The sequence below is a fragment of the Nesoenas mayeri genome (genome assembly GCF_963082525.1).
Source record: "Nesoenas mayeri genome assembly, chromosome: 12".
Classification (NCBI taxonomy): Eukaryota; Metazoa; Chordata; class Aves; order Columbiformes; family Columbidae; genus Nesoenas; species Nesoenas mayeri.
Genome location: NC_137547.1, coordinates 13,784,931 through 13,802,922, shown reverse-complemented (window position 1 = coordinate 13,802,922; position 17,992 = coordinate 13,784,931). Strand labels below are relative to the sequence as shown.

Sequence of the window (17,992 nt, the reverse complement as noted above, 5' to 3'; positions counted from 1 at the left end):
CACTTGTTCCTGTCTGATTTTACTTAATCCCTGTGTTAAGAGCTGTGTTTGAAGCGGGGAAGCATGCTGGGTTCCTGATGCAGGACCAGCAGCAGGGCAGTGTCAATCATCCTGCTATCCTGTACCCACACCAGTGTGATCCTGCTCTATGTTCCCTTTTCTCAGTTGATGCTAGACCTGCTGGATGAAGGGGGAGTTTTCTTCTTGAAAGCCAGGCCTGCTACAAACTGCATCTACCAAGCTGTGGGTTCAAAGGAGGACTCTCCCAGAAAAGGTAAATTCATTAACTATGAAGTGTGGTCACCTGCAGAGGGAAAGTGTGCCCTGCTCTTGGCTTGGCCAAGCAGCAGCCAGATGTTAGACACAGTTTCTTTCTGGGGGCTCTTTGTACCTGTAATTTTTCATGTGGACTCTTTGCAGGATTTCCCTCTAGCAAGTCATAGGAAATTTTTCTGTTCTTCTAGACATGGTGGGTTGAGTTGTGGGGGACCATCGCCATTTCAGTGAACTGTCTGAAGTCTTTGCTGCATGTGGGAAGTTACCAGCCTGAACAGAGGCAGCCAACAAAAGCCAAAACCCCTCTTGACTCAGCTTTATGGCAGGAGCTGGCTGGATGCAAGTTTGAGTGAGAGCTGGGTGTTAACCTGAGGTTAAGACACTAAAGCAGTGATATATATGGTGTATGTCATAGTCTTGTGAGCAATAGTCTGAAACCATTGATGGGAGAGTCTGTGCTTAGAGGCAGCTGGGTTTCAGGCTCTTAATCCACTTATACCCCATGGAAAAGTTTCCTCTGAACAGCTGATTCACTTGTTTCTGATCTCCATTGCTGTGCAGAGAGGAAGCCTCACACCGTGTCCCTGGTCCTGCATCATGGGGAATTAGCAGAGTTTGATGTGCTTTTCAAACCCACCCTGGCCCAACGTGTGGAAGGCAAGATCCACCTGTCAGTGGTGGGCAATCCATATGAAGAGACCAACATTCAGTTGGTGGGTGAAGGCTACGAGGATTACTTCACGCTAGATAACATCCATGGACTAGACGCAGACTGCAAGGAGGAGAACACTGAGTGGAATCTGGAGGAAGACGTTGAGGGTAAGAGGGGAGAAGCTGCCAAAATGGAGCAAGGAAGAGGAAAATAGATGTTTCTGCTCACCCTATGACAGTGCAGATGTGTTCCAGCCTTAGCAGACAGATCCTGTCATCTTTCATAGTCTACGGAGTGGCCACACTTGAGAATATGAGGGAAGATCCTCTGTCAAGGGAGAAGTTTGCAGGCTTGTAGGGAAGGGTCAGAGATACCAGCTGAGTATCTCTGAAAGGAAATCTACCAGCCCATGGTGTGCAATGGAGATGAAGACGATGTGTGATAGTTTATGTTCTCTATATAATGAGGCCTGTGGTGTTGCCCACTGGACACAGTGTCTGTGAGTGTGGCTGCCATGTACACAAAGGCAGGGCACACTGTACTGCATGTCTCACTGCACAGACACGTGTTCAGGGACGTGTTGGTGTTTCCCTGAAAACGGTAGGATGAGAAGCTGCATCTCCCAGAGGGAGGAATGCTTGGAGCAAGGAAGAGTTGGACATACATGTGGGGGGCAGGTGGACCCCACCGCATGCTGACATCTCTTGCTGTCATTCATAACAGCTGCCAGAGCGGATCACATCCAGTTCGGGGACTGTCACATTGGGACACCCTACACTGCGACCTTCACCATCACCAATCGCAGCAGGGTGGAGGCAATGCGCTTTGAGTGGTTGGTGGACTCCCCATTTCACTTCTCTCCCCAGGTGAGCTTGGACGGCTCTGCCTCTCCCTGCTGCTCCAGCACTGCCCAGCAGGTTCCTGAGAGGTTGCTGGGAGTCACCACATACTGGTGGAAGCCTGTCTCAGTGCCTCATAGATGTGCTCCTTGGCATTGCTGGGGCAGGGCTGTCAACCTTGCTCCATGTTGTAGAGTCATAGAATCATTGTGGTTGGAAGAGACCCTCAAGATCATAGAGTCCAACCGTTAGCCCAACCCTGGCACTAAATCATGTCCCTAAGAACCTCATGTGATCATCTTTTAAATCCCTCCAGGGATGGTGACTCCACCACTTCCCTGGGCAGCCTGTTCCAGTGCCTGACAATCCTTTCTATGAATAATGTTTTCCTAATATCCAATCTAAACCTCCCCTGGTGCGACTTGATCCCATTTCTTCTCATCCTATTGCTTGCTACTTGGGAGAAGAGACCAACACCCTCCATGCTCCAAACTTCCACATAGTAGTAGAGAGCAAGAAGGTCTCCCCTCAGCCTCCTCCAGGCTGAACCTCCCAGGTCCCTCAGCTGCTCCTCATCAGACTTGTGCTTCAGCCCTTCTCCAGATCCATTCCTTTCTCTGAACTTGCTCCAGCATCTCAATGTCTTTCCTGTAGCGAGCGGCCCAAAACTGAACACAGGATTCAAGGTGTGGCTTCAGTAGTGCCTGGTACAGGGGGGTGGTTACTGCCCTGGTCCTGCTAGCCACACTATTCCTTATACAAGCCAGGACACTGTTGGCCTTCTTGACCCCCTGGGCACACTGCTGGCTTATGTTTTGGTGGCATATCTTGTTTGTGCTTTTCTCTACCAAAACTCAGATCAATACACAGTAAGATGCAGATTCATGGCACAGCTGCTCACCACATCTACCCCTTCGCTGTCAGTCCTGCCCTTGCTAGTGACTCCAGTTTGGTCTTGACACTCTGCTTCTCCCAAGGTGGGACACCTCCATGCTGGCTGTGCTAAGGACATCACAGTGACCTTGAAATCGGATGTCGCAGTCACCTTCAAAATGCACCCTGTGAAGTGTAAGGTGGCCAGGATCGCCTTCCAGCACCTGCCGGAGCAGGTTACTGACTGGGACGACCGCCTGCGCACTGTCAAGTGGGTGGATGCTGTGAAGAGCCCAGCAGCCACGTGGCCTGTGAAGAAGAAGGTAAGAAGCACAATAGCAAAAGCTGATCAAGCTTCCACAAAAAGAATTGCCGACAGCAGCAGACCAGCATCTCTGCTTCCTTCTGACATTTAGCCCATCTGTGAGGTTAACCAGCAGTGCATTTTAGGGGACAGCTGGATGTACAGTGACCTCCTGTACAGGAGATGTTTAGCCACATTCAAGCTATCAGTCTCTGCCAAAAGTTGTGGTGTTGCAGCCTGCATTGAACTGGAGGTCACATTTTATAACACGTTTTATGGTGTTAAAATATCTTTGTTATTTGGCACCTTTTCACCAACAAGGAGTTAGACTCACTGCGTTCTGTATCTTGTTTTGAAGTAGAGAGCAAAACTAGTATTTACCTGTGTATGCTGGGTAGCCCACCAGCACATTGTGGATGAGCTCTGAGCTCTCTATTCGCTGATACCAAAGACTTTGGTTGTGGTCTCTATATTGTGTGGGATATCTGATTATGGGGCAGGCCAGGCACTGTATGGCAGTTGTGCAGGAGTCTGGAGAAGTATCATGTCTAGAAACTCTTGCTTTTACTGTCATTAATGCCAAACATTCTTATCTTGGGTGATCATTCTTCCCTAGTTTCTGAACCATGGTAAGATCTTTAAATCAGACTTCTTCCCCAGCAGAGCATCAGCAATTGGAGACTTCCCTAGTGAGCTCATTTCCATCCCAAAATGCCCATCCCTAGCGCCCATCAGTGTGGCTGTTGCCCCACACATCATATCTGAAAAGCACTTTTTCCTAAGACAAGAAGGAAAAGGTGCTTTCTAGGTTTGTTCGTTCTTGGGCTTCCCTATCCACAGAGCTCCAGCAAGGAAATTTAATCTTAATTTAAAGGCCTGATGGAATTATATGGGCCCAGGAAAAAGGTCAGACACTCTACAGGGTTGAAACACAGGGACTGAAACCTAGTCACAGTCCCCATAGGTGTTCACAGCCATGGTGGTGATTGCTTTGATTAGTAGCTAGAAAAAAATACTATAGTGGAAGAGTTAAATTTTGTAATATTTTCAGGGAAATAAATAGGAATGGTCCATTTTAACCCCTATATGTGTCTGATTTTGGAAGCCAGAAGACTCCTTGCTCCGCCTGGCTTTTCTGGGCTCTGCTCAGTGTTTCTTCTCTGTCTTGTTTGGAGGTGATCGAGACCGACCCAGAACCAGCTCACACTGTTCTGGAGGAGAGCAGCCGCGAGGTGGAGCTTTATCTCAGTGCTGTTGTTGACTATGCCGAGTTCAAGCTGGATATGCACATGTATCAGTTCAAGAAGACCTTGCTCTTCCAGACCAGGACGTTCAGGTGGGTGCTGGAGACCAGGCAGGGACCTGCAAGTGAGAGCTGCTTCCCCAGAGCCACGTTGTGCTCTCAGGTGGCCTCTACTTTTCCTTCTACTCATGCTCCTGTGTCACAGAGGTTATGCTGACATGCTCATTGCTTGGCCACTTAATAAACCTGTTTTAATATGTAAACAGGCTGATCAGCCTTGGATTGCGATGCTGCTGCTTGCTGGGTCGTGAATTTTCAGCTTCCACACACATTCTGGCACATCCCAGGGCCTGGAGATCTCCCGCATGTGGACCTGAGTCCTTTCTAGGGCTTTACATTCAGTCTCACTTGCTGTTCATTACTTTAAACAAATCATCTGTTGCTTCATCCTTTCCAAGTCCTGGTGCTGAGGCCCAGGTATCTGCACACAAAGCCAAGCAGGTGGCTGCCATCCTGCCAAGATGTGCCAGGAGACATTCAATTCTGCCATGCCTTTCTGCTGAGAACAGCCATGCTTTTGCTCTCATTGTGTGTTGTCTGTCGTCATCTCCTTGAGGATGAGTTTGCAATCGAAATAATGTCGAATCAAGACTAAAAGACTAGAATAACAGCCTTGGACAAAAGTCTCCTGAGCGCCATGACTGGTGTTTGCTCTTTAATTTCTAGACTTGGAAATACTTTATCTTGGGGCAGCCCGGGAAAGTGATCTAGACATGGCAGAGTTGCCTGGGGAAGATGATGTTATTCAGCATAAAGAAAGGGGTGCCAGGAGCCCACCATGCAGTGCTAACTTTTCTACTCACTTTGTATTTATTTGACGTTTTATTTCTCCTCCTTGTTGTTCAGTTTCCAGCTGTCCAATACAGGGAATGTGGCCCTGGAATACACCTGGATGGCGGCTGCTGCAGATGAAAGTCCAGTGAGCCAGACTGGGGAGCTGCTCCTGCCCAATCTGTATGGTGAGGCACTGGGTCTCTGTGGCAGCTGGAAATGTCTGGGGTGTTTCAGTTGGTAGCTGAGGGCTTTGGGAGAAGACCATGCATATGAATTGCCTCTTCATCCCTGTCCAGTCTCCTGTTTTCATCAACATCTTCTCAGCTGCAGCTGGAGGCTTTCTTTTTGTCCTCATCTTGGTCCTGGAGATGGAGAGGGTTTAATAGTGTGGAGCAAAGCAGCTGGTTACTGTCCTGGGCACATTAACCTCCCTGTCTGTCATCCAAGCATTTTTAACAGATGTTCAGGGGTTTGTTTTGATTCCAGCTGTTCTCTGGGTGTCCGCTGGGTCTTTTCACTGTATTTGCTGCCCCCAATCCTCAGTTTTCCCTCCTGTCTGTTCTCACTTTCACACCTGTCCCCAGGACTTCCTGGGATTATGATTCGGCAAGCAGTAACACAGAGGAAAAAAGCAACCAGACTGTTCTCCCTGTTCTTCACTGGGAGTTCTCCTGCTGAAAGTATTTGACCTGAGATGCTTCTAGTGCATCCCAGCTCCCTTCTGTCCGCCTGCAACAGGAGGCTGAGGTGCTGGAAACAGAAGATTTTTCTCCTTGAAAGATGTCCTGCTATAACCTCTTATTTGCTACAGGGGATTTCCTCTCCTTCACTTCTGGTACTACTGTGAAGCCCCAGTCCAGCCGTTGTCCGAGCCAGCTGGGCCGCACTGTTGAGCAGGTCTCGTCTTCCCTGAGCTCGTCTCTGAACGCCATTAGTGCCACCTCACCGTTCTCTGTGGAGCCCTGCAGTGGCACCATCCCTGCCGGGCAGGAGCAGCTCTTCCAGATGAAGTTCTCTCCAGTGTGTGTGGGGGACTTTGAGAGCCGTATGCTCTGCAGGTAGGGATCATCCAGGTGCTTTTCAACTCATTCTGCTGCTTGATACTTGTGGCGTTGCCTCTGATTGGGGTGAGTGGAAGTGTGGACCTGGGGACAGGCAGCCCCAGAGAAGCAGCAGAAGCAACTGGCGTACAGGAACAAAGAAAGATGATCATCCGGTCTTGGTAGAAGCAGGGAGGAGACACTAGGAAAAGACATTGTTTGAAATATTAAGCTCCTGGAGGGTTTCAAAATCTGGAACAAGATCCAGAAAGGCTGTCAAGGAGCAAGCGACATGAGGAAGAAATTTTTTATGCTGAGGGTGGTGAAACACTGTCCCAGGTTGGCCAGAGAGCTGGTGGATGCCCCATCCCTGGAGACATCCCAGGCCAGGCTGGACGGGGCTCTGAGCAACCTGATCTGGTGAAGATGTCCCTGCTCATGGCAGGGGTGGCACTGGATGGGCTTTCAAGGTCCCTTCCAATACAAACTATTCTATGATGCTTTATCAGATAAGCATGGCCTCCTTATCTACATATAAACCTCTGTGCTGTGGTTGTTCTCTAGACACATGACTGTTCACGTTTCTGTCACTTCACCTCTTCTGCCTCCATGGTGGAGAGTGCAGTTCTGTTTGATTTGCTGCTCAGTGCTTGCATGGAGAAAGAGTGCAACACTGTGTGCTGTACAAGGAGCCAGGCAAGCAGCTGGCTGTCTAGAAACGTTAGTCTGGCTAACACCAGTCCCTTTCTTCCTAGTATTCCTAACCTGAAACCAAATCAGAAAGGCCCAGAGGTGACTGTGAAGGGGAGAAGCCTGATGACAAACTGCCACTTTGAGCTGGAAGACTCTGACTACATCACTGCAAAAAGGCGCAGCTCAGAGTTGGAGGGACCAAAGCTGGATCTCAACACAAGAGTGATTGAGTTTGCAGCAACTGGAGTGTGCAGCAGGAACAGCAGGTAGGTGTGGGCATGGCTTCTCCTGTCGGGGGTCTCCTGGTTTATCCCCTTTAACCACAATTTTTCCAAGCTCCAAGGCACATCTGTACCTGTCTGTGATCTGCTGACATTTGGCCACTAGTCTGTTTTGGGGCTGAAATAAGCTGTTCAGTAAAAAACAACTGGCCAATTTTTTGTTCTTTGTCCCTTTCTTCAGTAAGGTATGGGTCAGTCTGGGAGGACCACATATCCCCAGCCTGTGCTTTGTGGCCAATACAACCTTTGTCTATTTAAGAACATCCTTGGGATGTTCTTCCTTAGAGATACCAGTCAGACAGGATCAGTGAAGGCTGCAACCACAACAGAGAACACCATCTTCCAAAGGTGCCTTACTGGGCTTGATTTTACCATTTTTAATTTGATCTTACCATTTTAAGGTGCAAAAGCTTGGCTGTTTTCTTGCTGATTTTTTTGTTGTTGTTGATAGCTGTTAATCTATAGCCCCTTGGGAAACAAACAGGGCACCTAGAAAGCAGATAAAATATTGGTACTTGGCATTGTTCCCCTCTACCAAATAACTCCTTCTAGGTGGTGTCCAGGACTGGCAGTGCCTGATGTCTACTGCAGGACAGAGTCATGAATGTCCGAACGCCACCTCAGTAATCTTTTTTGCTTTGTGTGCCCAGGACCTTCATGGTTATGAATCCAACCAGTTCCACGTATTCCTTCCAGTGGACTTGCCAGGACCCTGAAGCCCCACCAGAACAGGTGGCTTTCTTCTGCCTCACAGAGAGAGGTCAGATCCAGTCAGGAAAGAAAGCAGAGGTGAGTGCAGAAAATTAAGAAGGTAAATCCAGTACACACACATTCCAGTTTAACATGAGCCATGTCTGTGTTTACTGGCTGTCCCATGTCACTGTGAGCTTGTCAAGACCATGAAGAAATATTCGACTGCAGTGTAAATGAGATGGCAGATGAACCTGCATCCCACATCTGCCATGTTTTCAGGGTGTAAGCGGCACAGCAGTCTACATCTGAGCTCACAGCAATGTAACGTAGAGGTTCCTGGGGCTTCTTGTTGGTATAGACTGTATCCCCCTCCCCTGACCCTGCCAAGGGCAACAGCTTTCCTTCATTTGCCTATTTTTTCCTCAGATGAAGTTTGAATTCATTCCCCGGCACCTGGACATCACGGAATCATCCTGGGTCTTTGCGATCCCTGAGCAGAGCCTGTCAGTCCCATTTCTGTTGGTGGGCAATGCCACTGACCCAGTAGTGACTCTGGACAGATCCCACCTGAACTTCCACTTGCTGTTAATTGGTGAGCACCCTGGTTATACCATACACACTCAGAAATGGGCATCTCCAGGGGGCCAGCACTCTCGTTATTCCAGCAGCTCCCACAAGGAAGATGGGGATGGAAATGGGCTCTTATGAGCAGCGCATTCAGCTCCTGGCACTCAAGTGTACAAGAGAGAGGAATGGGAAGGAAGGTGTGTGTCAGAGGCATGGCATGTGATTGAAGCTGTTTCCAGGTGGGGGTTTGAGGGTGATGCAATGGAGCTAGGGTGTCAGAAGTAGGCAGAACCACTGTGGGCAGTGGTGGTCTGATGGCCAGAGGAAAAGAAAGTTTTCAGCGACTGTTCTGTCATCTCCTCAGGGCACAAAGTACAACAGACTCTCTATATGATCAACAATGAGAAGGAAGCCTACAGCTTTGCTTTCAGAGAAGGCTCTCTCTTCTCAGAGGGATGCAACTCCTCCGTGAAAATAGAGCCCCTGAAAGGCTCCATTGCTCCACTTTCAAGGTAACACGGCTCACAGGCCAGATTCCCTCTCCCACATGCCAAACACAGCATTGTGATTTTGCTTTTGAGGCTCTCTGCCCTCTGCAGTCACCAGGTGACTCTCAGTCATAGCACACATATGCCTTGTTTCATTCTTTCCCGATGGGGACAGCATGAAACTGCAGGTTTCTCCATAAAGTGGCTGTGTCCAGGTTACCCTGGTCTTCTAGGCTTCCTTCCTGGAGAAATTCAGAAATTATGTAGAAATTACTCATAGACATTACAAAGAGGCAGTTTGGTGGCACCCATGTTGCACAGCTGTTACGGAAGCTGGATGATTCCTCTTTGCAAAGAGGATGTTACCCTTGACATACAGATCAGAGAGACTGGGGGCCTCTGGGGGTGCCCTGTTCTGTGTTTGGGACAGAAGTGGGCGCTCAGACCAATGCTGTCCTGTAGCATGTGGGCAGGGCAGTAAGGGCAGCATTAGCTCGGGGCTTGCTGCCTTGTTTTGTCCTCTGCCATTTCATTGCATGGGATCATCATACCCTACACAGTTCTCTCCAGGGCTTGCTCCATGGTGAAAGGCCCTGGAAGGACAGAGTGCTGCTCCTCGTTTCTCCCAGGGTCTCTCCTGGAGTCTCACCACAGCCGTTGCACAAACAGCTCTCCTGTAGAGCAGGCAGTGTGGGGCTGAAAAAGCTAAGAGCCTGTGAACAGAGCAAAAAGGATTTTCTCTCCCCAGGCTTCCTATTACAGTCTTCTTCACACCAACTCTGGAAGGAGAGGTGGTCTTCAACATCAAGTGCAATGTCAAGAGGAAGACCCAGCCCCTCTCCTTGAATATAAAGGCCACTGGCTATAGCATGAATGTGTCTGTCAGGTATGAGGGCAGTGACGGCAGTGTCACTGAGCTCAGTGCACAAGAGATCAACATCATTGATTTCAACGAGGTGAGCAGCACCCTGAACTGTTCTTCCCACGAAGCCCTGCAAGGTTGGGCCTTAAGCATGCGCTTTGCAAATACATAGGAACGAGAGGGAATGTTTTTCCTTCATTTATTGGTCTCTAGAGGGAGGGAGATTGATATTTCAGACAGGTCATCAGCGAATGTGAAAGATGAAGGGGTGCTTGCTGGGCCAGCCAGCACTTTGTGTATGCTTCAAGCCCTGGTCCTCACCCCCTTGACCCCGTAGGTACAGCTAAATGAGAATATCAAGCATATCTTCAGCATCTTCAATAATGGCAAGTTCAGCTTCACCTTCTCATGGGAACTGAGTGGCCCCGCAGCCTGTAAGGAGGTCCTGACCGTCACCCCTCAGATGGGCACCGTGCAGCCGGAGGGGAAGGCAGACACCCAGCTGGCTTTTCACCCGCAGAAGCTGGGCTCTCTTAAGGATGTAGAGCTGACTCTGCAGGTGAGGCACCAGTCTTTAATACGGGACCTTCACCTTTCCTACGCAGCAGCTTGGCAGCAGGAGCCCAGAGCTTAGGGGTGAGCTCCGTCACCTGAAGAGCCTGAATGAGGCAAAGAGTATCCTGCTGCCGAAGTAGAGCCTGACAGTTTCGGGATGGAATATTTTAAGAAGTGCTTATCCAGGTTGACTTTGGGAAGTGCTTTTGTGGGAGGACATATACCCCAGCCCTCTCTGCCCCTAATTGGGAGGGGCACTAGATGAGCATGGGGGTGGACCTGTTTCTCTTTGCCAGCCCCTTCTGAGTTGTGTCACACTGCTCAGAAAGGTCTTGCCAGCACATGGCTGCATACAGCAGGGCCATGACTCTCCAAAAACCATCTCCTTCTCAGCCCAAGCCTTCCACGTGTTTTCATTCTGGAGTCCTTTGGCACCTGCTTTTCCTTATTGTCACTGCAGCCAGCTGTCCCCTGTCAAGAGGAGGTTATCAGACATCTCTGGTGTTTGCAGGTGTAGTTCACATCTCTTCAGTTGGCTCTGCTCTCTTTCTCCTCACCAGATCAGCAAGGGTCCCACATTTACTTGCATGTTACTTGCCACTGTGGTAGTGCCCACTGTCCACTTCTCCACCACCAGACTCAACTTTGGAGCCTGCTTCATCTACCACGCCGGGATGCTGCCTGCCCAGCAGACCCTCGTCATCACAAACAAGGCAGACAAGGATGTCAGGTAGGCCTCCTCCTCCACACACTCCTTTGGCCTTTGCTTAACACGTGCCTGCTCCACATTCTCCTGACCCCTGTGGGTGAAATCCTGAGGATGCAGGGAGAGGAGACAGGAGAGTTGCCCTGATATTGTCATCTGAGCACACATGGCCTTGTGACATCTCTGCTCCCCTCCTGTGCTTTCTGCCAGTTTGAACTGCTTGTTCACCAGCACCGTGCATCTGGAGGTGAACTTCCCAGGGGACATCCTGCCCCCAGGACAGATGGTGGAGGTGCCCATCACTTTCTATCCAAGAGAGGTTGCGTCTTATCATGAGCTCATCCCTTTTGCAATCAATGGTCTTTACCAGCAGACTGTTGAGGTCCGAGGAAGGGGCACAGAAATGAAGGTGAGATGAAATCCAGATCTTAAAACTCCAGGTGGCAGCCAACCAGCATGACTTTTTCTCTCTTTCTCCTCATCTCTTTTCCCCAGCCTACCATGTTTTGGTTTTCTGCTATGAGGGTGGCAGAAAACCTTTTCTCCTTATTTCCTTTCACTTTATATTAATTCCTTTTGCCTCAGGTTGATGTTGTGGAACCACAAGGAAAGGTGGTGAAGCTGGGAGCCCTCTCCATCGGACAGACGGTGAAGAAGATTGTCACCATAGCGAACAACAGTGCTGCCCCTCTCGCTTTTAAGCTCAGTCTCGTGTCCACCAGCCCAGAGCTGCAAAAACCTGGGGTAAGTTCCCTTCCTTCACTGGAGAAGACTTTGCTGTGCCTACAGGGATGCCTGCAGGTAGCTGTGAGCTGCTCTAGCTGGGAGCTAGTAGCTAATTACAATTGTGTGCTGTCCTGGTTGCTTGTGTGTTTGTCCCTGCTGGGACTGCCCTACCAGCAGATACATGCAATGTGAGTATCTCATCTGAGCTGGGTGTCAGGACCTCCCCCAATAGCCAAAAGTGAGGAGGTACAATTCCTCTAATCTATTTTAGACACATACATTAGGATGTGGCCATGTATATTAGATATGGAAAGGTAATCTTTAAAGACCAAGAGTTACAGCTCTCTTGGAGTTCATGTCAAATTATTTTGGAAGATGTAGTCCAGCTCACCATGGCCAGATGGACATGACACAGGAAAATTTGATACCGAGGGATGCATACCAGGGAATTAGTAGGATTGGGGCAATATTGATGGGAACAGAGGAGAAACTGGGAGACTCTGTGGAGGATTCGCAGCTCAGTTGTCAGATGAAGCAGTCTCTACTCATTTCTTTGGGCAGGTTCTCAGCTTGAACCCCAGCCATGAACTACGTCTGAAGCCCAAAGGAGATACTTGTAAAGTGGAGGTGACCTTCTCCCCAAAGTGCCGCATACAGCCATTCACCACAGAGGTGATGCTGGAGTGCAATGGCCTGGTGCGCTCCCTCTTCATGGTGCGGGGCTCGTGCCATGGCATCCATGTGAGCCTGGACCAGGAACACCTCAGCTTTGGAGCAGTGGTGCAGCAGAGCTTCACATCCCAGCGAGTCGTCATGCAGAACACGGGTGACGTAGGAGCCAAGTAACGTAAAACCCTGTTCTCTCTGAGGTCTGAGAGCTTGGATGAGGGTTGGATGGAGCTGTAGCTTCCCCAGATTCCCTTCTGCTTTCCTGTCCCAGTGGAAAGTCGTGCAGCCAAGGCTGTGCAGTCAGGTTATGGAAGGCTTGTTTATGGATGGGTGCAGCTGAGTCCTGCCTTATTGCCAGGAGGCTCAGCACCATGCCTGAGATCCTGTGGAAAAACCCACAAGAGAACAAGGGACAGCACGTGGCATTCACAGGTTTCCTAGTTGCTAATCCTTCCTTTCTGTCTTTGTGCTTTCCTTGGCAAGGTTTAAGTGGGACATCGAGAGCTTCAAACCAGATTTCTCCATCCGTCCCACAAAGGGTTACATCTTCCCAGGAATGGACGTCCCCTTTGTTGTGACCTTCCACCCCTCCACACTGAGCCGCACTATCCAGTACGAGGGCCTGCAGTGTTTAATCCAGGGCAGTGAGCCGCTCCGGCTTACGCTGACAGGGTGCTGCATGGAAACCCCTGTGACCAAAGAGGTAACTGGGTCATCCCCTTACCCTGCCATTTGTACCACATCTTTCCCAGGCCAGGAGAACATAGTGTGTAGACTCATTCCTGCCTGGGTATCCCAGAGAGTGGAAAACAACACTGGGCAGGATTCCCAAAATCCTGAGTCCTGTTACTACTTTCCTGCTCTATTAAAGGCTGCTGCTCCTCCAGTGAGCACGTTGTCAGCCCCGGCTCTGCATTGCAGCACCCTTGCTGTGGGGACACCCTGCATGCCTCTTCTGAGACCCCCCTGCACAGACCCCCCCAGCTGTACCCACACTATTGCACCCACAGCCACACTTCTCCTCTCTGTTGGGGCAGGGGAGGGCACCTCTTCTCCTGAGTAGCAAGTGATAAGACAAGAGGAAATGACCTCAAGTTGTGCCAGGGAAGGTTCGGATTGAATATTAGGAAACATTTCTTCATGGAAAGGGTTGTGAAGCAGTCGAATAGGCTGCCCAGGGAAGTAGCGGAGTCACCATATCTGAAGGGGTTTAAAAGCAGAGATGAGGTTCTTGGGGACATGGTTTAGTGCTAGTGTTGGGTTAATAGTTCGACTCTATGATCTTTGTCTCTTCCAACCAAAATGACTCTTTGATTCGGTGCTGGGAGTGGGCAGAACATCTGCATCCAGCTCCTGGGGCACAGGAATGCAGCATGGAGGACCTTTTGCCCTCATGGGCATTGCAAGAGGTGCAGCTGGGAGGTGTTGACTCTTGCTCCCAAAAAAAGAGCCTAGAGCTGCTCTTCATCCTGCCCACAAAGTGCGGCTGCAGGTCTTGTCCTTGCTCAAGAGGGAGATCCTTCCGGGATTCCCCATTTTCTTTCCTCTTTGGGAGGTGGCAGCCCCCTTCACCCAGCATGCAAAAGACCCATTCTTCTCCCTCTGTAAGAATCAACAACTTGATTTACACCAAAAGCTACAGCTCAAATGGAAATTTTACACGTGAGGAGGAAAAGCTGCTCCCTGGGCTCCAGGTGCTGGTGTAGAGCTAGTCAGAGTCTGTGAGAGTGGAAAGGGTTCCTCAGTATGATCAAGCAGCCTCTGTGCTCCTCTGTTGTAGACACTGAATTTCGCATGTGAGGTGCGTGAGCAGCACAGCCAGACCATCCTCCTGTCCAACCCCAGCAACGAGGCCTGGACTGTGCAACCTGTCATTGAGGGGGAGCACTGGAAGGGGCCTGAATTTTTCCACCTAGAGGCCAATCAACAAAAGCCCTACAAGATCACTTACAGCCCCCTAACCATGAGCTTTGAGAACAAGAGGCATCAGGTATGTGGGGCTGCAGTCACAGCTCTGCCAGCTGGACTTGCTTAAAGCTGCTTTAGTGACAACCTGAGACAAAGGACTGTCCAGGTGTGATTGAGAGCCTGTAACTGGTCCAGACAGCAGGAGAGCTCACTTATCCTGTTTCTTGTCTTCTAGGGCTCCATTTTCTTCCCATTGCCGGATGGGACAGGCTTGTACTACCAACTGCAAGGAACTGCTGGGGGACCAAAGTGCTCAGGAACCATTTCCCGGCAGGTGCCGTGTAGGACTTCCTACACTGAGCTCATCCCTGTCTCCAACTGGCTGACCAGGCCACAGAGGTGGGTCTGGCCCAGGAAGTCTCATTGCATCAACAATCCCTCTAGCAGGGCAAGAAAAAGACTTCACACTCACTGCCTGGAATCTGCTTCCTGAAAGCAGAATCACAGACTGGTTGGGGTTGGAAGGGACCTCTGGAGATCATCCAGTCCAACCCGCCTGCTAAAGCAGGTTCACCAGAGCAGATCCGCACAGGAATGTGTTCAGGCGTGTTTGAATGTCTCCAGAGGAGACTTCACAACCTCTCCGGGCAGCCTGTCCCAGGGCTCTGGCACCCTCAGAGTAAAGACGTTTCTCATATTCAGACAGAACCTCCTGTGCTTCAGTCTGTGCCTGTTGCGCCTCATCCTGTTGTTGGGCACCACTGTAAAGAATCTGGCCCGTTCTTGAGATATTTATCAGTACTGATAAGATCCCCCCGCAGCCTGCTCTTGTCCAGGCTGAACAGACCCAAGAAAGCTGGTTCCCTCTGCATGAGGCGCTGAGGATGAGACTGGCTGTGTTGTACCCCCACATGATGGGTATCCTATGGGAATCCTTTCTGCTTTCACTGCATCCTTCTCACCCACAGGTTCCTTGTGACAGTCCACATAATCAAACCAGAAAACCTGGAAAGCAGTTCTGTGCTGCAAGGGCTGGAATACATTGATGTGCCAGGCTCTGCCAAGAAGGACTACAAGCTCACATTCTACTCCTACAAGGAAGGAGTCTTTAGCGCAATAGTGAGTGTGGACATGAGGCTGTGGGGCCCTTCCAGGACCTGTTAGCTCACTGGGAAGATACACACCTGTTTTCATACCTCCATATGCCTGCTGGTGGGACTGTAGGTGTCCTGGGTGGGTGCTGAAGAGCAGATGCCTCTCCACACACCCCACACACATCTCAGTCTCTTTGTGAGTCCCACTGTGGGCTGCTAAGCACAGGTGAGTCAAGACAAAGCTGAGATGGAAGAAATGGGCAATGGGGAGAGTACAAAGTGGAAATACTGCACATTCGTTCCCTGGTCTTGCATTGGTCCTCTGTGGCTGCTTATGGTTGTTCTTGGAGATAGGGTGCTGAGCTGGGGGGAGCTCTTTGGGGTGGCTTAGCACATCTGGAGCATTTTTATGTACAAAATGACCAGTGATTTCCTGTTTATCTGGTTCAGGTGACCTTCCTCAACGAGGTGACCCAGGAGTACTTGTTCTACATGGTGACTTTCAAGGCCACCACTTCGGGACCCATCAGCACCATCGAATTAACCACTGCTGTTCGGCAGAGAGTGTCTTCCACCATCAAGCTGGACAACCCTTTGCCTACCTCCGTGAGGTTTACCATAGACTGCAAAGTGCCTGACATCAGTGTTCCCCCGCATTTCACTGTTCCTGCGCAGTCAGAGGTAGGAGCAAAGCTTGTCCAGTACTGCCCTCCTCTCCCTGCAGCCTTTCTGGGAGTGGGTGCTCTCAAAAGGTGAACATGAACCACCTGGGGCTACTTTCCAAGGGTGTCAGCTCTGACCTGCTAGTAATCTGGAGGGGAAGCAGTGTGTGAGGATATCCCCAGTGGGAGTCACTTCTTTGTGCTGGTGGAATCAGCCGTGCTACCCATTGTGATATGGTCCCATCAGGCCTCACATGGCAGGTCCCTGTGCCACGTTCATTATTTAGTTGGGGGTGTTTTCAGTTTAGAGTGGCTGCAGGGCCTGCCTCACCCCACCAGGAGGGCATTTGCAGCCTGGATTTTGTGCCCTCAGGGAGTATAAGGGCCTTTTAGGGTGGAAAGCTTCTGGGATAGTGCTGGAGGGCTCTCGCTTGTTGGGGACAGTCCCCCAAGTGAGCTGTCACCCACATGTAGCAGAGCTCAGCCACAGAAAGAAAGAGTTGAAGTGAGGGAGGGTGCTGGGCTGCCTTCCAGTGCTGTGTGAGCGCACCAGGGACTGATTTCCCCTGGTCCTGCCTTCCCCATCTCTTCCTGATCCAATGGCTTTTCCCTTTGTTCTCCTCAGGCTGATCTTGTCTTGGAGTACCAGCCCCTGAAAGCGGGTGAGAGCACTGGGCGCCTGCTTCTCCAGAGCATCGACTTGGGCTGTTTCTACTACAACCTGCACCTGAAAGCTAGTGTGAGCAACCCTGAGAAGCCTCTCTACTTCTCCACCATGCTTGGCTCTAGTCAGACCATCACCACCAAAATAGTTAATTATGCCCGACAGAAGACTGACTACTTCCTCCAGGTAACCCCAGCCTGCCCTGGGCTCCTACTGGGAAGCAGCTCATCTGGCCAGCATCAGCCCTTCCCATTGAGGGATCCCCTCTAGCTTGGGGAAGCCCCTTTAGCTTGGTCTGGCAGAGCTGGGGTGGCTGTGTGAGCCATGGGTTCTTCACACCAATGCTGGGCTTGTCCCCACTTGGACTGTCCTCACATGCAGACCCTTCTCTGGCCTTGTTGGAGCTGCTCTTGCAGGTACCATGGTTTTCACCTGAAACCCCAGCTCTAGCAGTAAAGTCTCTTAGGGTTTGATGCAGGGTTGTCCCTACTCAGCATGTTTGGACAGTCGTTATGGGGACTCACCAAGAGTATGGTGGGGATGGGACAGGCAAGGGAAAGGAACCCTGGCCAGTGTGATGGTGGGAGACCATCAGTTTGTGGCTCTGCTAAGGTGACTCTCTCCCTCCACGGTCTCTTCTCTCTCCCTCCACGGTCTCTTCTCTCTCCCTCCACGGTCTCTTCTCTCTCCCTCCTGTGCAGACCAACTGTGTTGACTTCCAGACTGAGAAGACCATCAGTGTACCCCCTGCCAGCCCCGGGGGCTCAGAGGTGAGCGTGGAGGTGACTTATGAGCCCTACCAGCTGGGTGAAACCCGGGCTACACTGCAGCTCTCCTCCCTGCTTGGTGGTGACTACAGCATCCCCCTCTTCGGCCTCGCCCTCCCACCCGCCCCCCAGGGCCCCTTCTCCATCAAGGCTGGCAGCACCGCCTCTATCCCCTTCAAAAACGTCTTCCTGCAGCCCATGGCCTTCCAGTACACGGTGGAGCACCCGGCCTTCACCGTCAGGGCCCCTGAGAGCTTGCGTCCCAAGAAAAACATCTTCATCACCGTCTCCTTCGAGGGTGGGGGAGCCCCTGATGGAGGTCCTGTCTCCAGCAAGATGGTGGTGTCCTGCCCGGGGGGTGTGGGGGTCTGCTGGGTCTATTACCTCCGGGGCCTCCCCTCTCAGAAGTGACTGAGGGGAGCTGTGGGTGAAGCTGCCCCTCCCTGTGGGAGTTTGTTAATTAACTGAGCGAGGGGGTAATTAAAGTCTCTCTTTGGAATAAAGCTGGGTGCTGAGGTGTTGGGAAGGGGCCCGATCGGGGGCGGGGCCCCCTGGCGGCGGAGCGGGGTGCGGCACGCGTCCTCCCCGCCGCGCGG

General features: G+C 50.9%; 1 protein-coding gene across 1 annotated transcript in view; it reads left to right on the top strand.

Annotated features, from left to right (window-relative positions):
- The window catches only part of HYDIN (HYDIN axonemal central pair apparatus protein), a gene marked incomplete at both ends in the record, with an annotated part of 136,703 nt that extends 118,896 nt beyond the window's left edge, over nucleotides 1-17,807 (top strand). Inside the window, 24 exon segments of the mRNA XM_080352011.1 lie at nucleotides 166-274; nucleotides 838-1,095; nucleotides 1,652-1,794; nucleotides 2,745-2,963; nucleotides 4,120-4,280; nucleotides 5,094-5,206; nucleotides 5,833-6,079; nucleotides 6,817-7,020; nucleotides 7,686-7,824; nucleotides 8,155-8,320; nucleotides 8,660-8,807; nucleotides 9,532-9,739; nucleotides 9,983-10,204; nucleotides 10,761-10,930; nucleotides 11,117-11,315; nucleotides 11,492-11,650; nucleotides 12,194-12,474; nucleotides 12,785-13,004; nucleotides 14,082-14,291; nucleotides 14,445-14,608; nucleotides 15,178-15,328; nucleotides 15,754-15,984; nucleotides 16,591-16,815; nucleotides 17,331-17,807. Coding sequence (XP_080208137.1) covers nucleotides 166-274; nucleotides 838-1,095; nucleotides 1,652-1,794; nucleotides 2,745-2,963; nucleotides 4,120-4,280; nucleotides 5,094-5,206; nucleotides 5,833-6,079; nucleotides 6,817-7,020; nucleotides 7,686-7,824; nucleotides 8,155-8,320; nucleotides 8,660-8,807; nucleotides 9,532-9,739; nucleotides 9,983-10,204; nucleotides 10,761-10,930; nucleotides 11,117-11,315; nucleotides 11,492-11,650; nucleotides 12,194-12,474; nucleotides 12,785-13,004; nucleotides 14,082-14,291; nucleotides 14,445-14,608; nucleotides 15,178-15,328; nucleotides 15,754-15,984; nucleotides 16,591-16,815; nucleotides 17,331-17,807 — 4,824 coding nt within the window.
- Nucleotides 17,808-17,992: the final 185 nt, after the last annotated feature.